This window comes from Carlito syrichta, unplaced genomic scaffold, assembly GCF_000164805.1.
Source record: "Carlito syrichta isolate Samal-C Ts95f unplaced genomic scaffold, Tarsius_syrichta-2.0.1 Scaffold304090, whole genome shotgun sequence".
Taxonomy (NCBI): Eukaryota; Metazoa; Chordata; class Mammalia; order Primates; family Tarsiidae; genus Carlito; species Carlito syrichta.
Window position 1 is genome coordinate 284,683 of NW_007248186.1, and position 1,038 is coordinate 285,720.

The following is a 1,038-nucleotide window of genomic DNA, read 5'->3' on the forward strand; positions in this document are numbered from 1 at the left end:
AAACCAGCTCACAAAATTACCGAACACTTAACAACCAGCTCTTGCAAGTGAGTGAGAATTGGTACGAGTGGGCTCGAGCACACTACTGGGTGAGAGCAATCTCAGAAATGCCTGTAGGCTCACATATGATGAAGATTGCAAGGAAACTGAAGGCAGGGATCCTGACTTCATTCCTCCAGCACCAACCACTAGGTTGTTGAATGGTCAAAGTAAGACATTAATTCAACATTACAATGCTTTTTGTTTTTAGCCCCTACTGTATTCTGGGCACTGGTTTAGGTGCTTAGGAGAGGAGAGTATCCCAGCAAAAACCAAGGCCCTGCCTTTAGAGTTTACATTCATGGGTGTGTGTGTGTGTGTGTGTGTGTGTGTGTGTGTGTGTGTGTGTGTGTAAACACGTCTGTCATGTCATGGGGTGGGTGATAAATGTTAAGGCTAAAAATACTGTAGAGCAAAGGAGCAAAGAAACGATGCACTGCTCTTTAGTACGGGATTGTCAGGTAGTAGTAAATGTTGACATGCATGAAGGTAAGGATTGAAGGTTTTGGAATCTGACAGCGTGAGTGGGGCTGAAGCCCAGACTGCGCAGAGCTCCACCATCCGCAACAGGACGGGTACACAGAACAACTTGGGAAATCTTTCTGCAAAGAAGCCCACGCAACTGCATCTTACTCTTCCGGCCCTGCCTGCAAAAGTGCAAAGTCTTTCTGGAAGTGCGCGTCAGGAACACTAGCATTTAACCAGACCAATCGGATGCAGCGGGCGGGGCTCATTCCAGGCCCGCCTTCTCCCCGCCAGCGCCAGCTACACGCGCGGACTCTCTCGCGCATGCTCAGCTGCTCCAACACGGCCCGGGCCCGCCCCCCCCCGAGGGGGGTTCCGCGCATGCGCGAGAGCGAGCCGCGCCGGGGCCGGTTTGTCCCAAGGCCCCGCCGTACCGTCCGGGCGGCGAGTCGCATTCCGGTTTCGCCGCGTGTCCGGCGTGCGGAGCCGGGTTTTCCGCGTCCCCGCCGCGGTCGCCGCCGCCGCCATGAACCG

At 54.6% G+C, this 1,038-nt stretch overlaps 1 protein-coding gene across 1 annotated transcript in view; it reads left to right on the forward strand.

The window, feature by feature from the left end:
- The first annotated feature begins 921 nt into the window (after window positions 1–921).
- SEPSECS (Sep (O-phosphoserine) tRNA:Sec (selenocysteine) tRNA synthase) overlaps window positions 922–1,038 on the forward strand; it is a 34,922-nt gene continuing 34,805 nt past the window's right edge. The window contains exon 1 of the mRNA XM_008059451.2: window positions 922–1,038. This exon is cut by the window's right edge and continues 112 nt beyond it. Coding sequence (XP_008057642.2) covers window positions 1,031–1,038 — 8 coding nt within the window. The 5' untranslated portion in view covers window positions 922–1,030.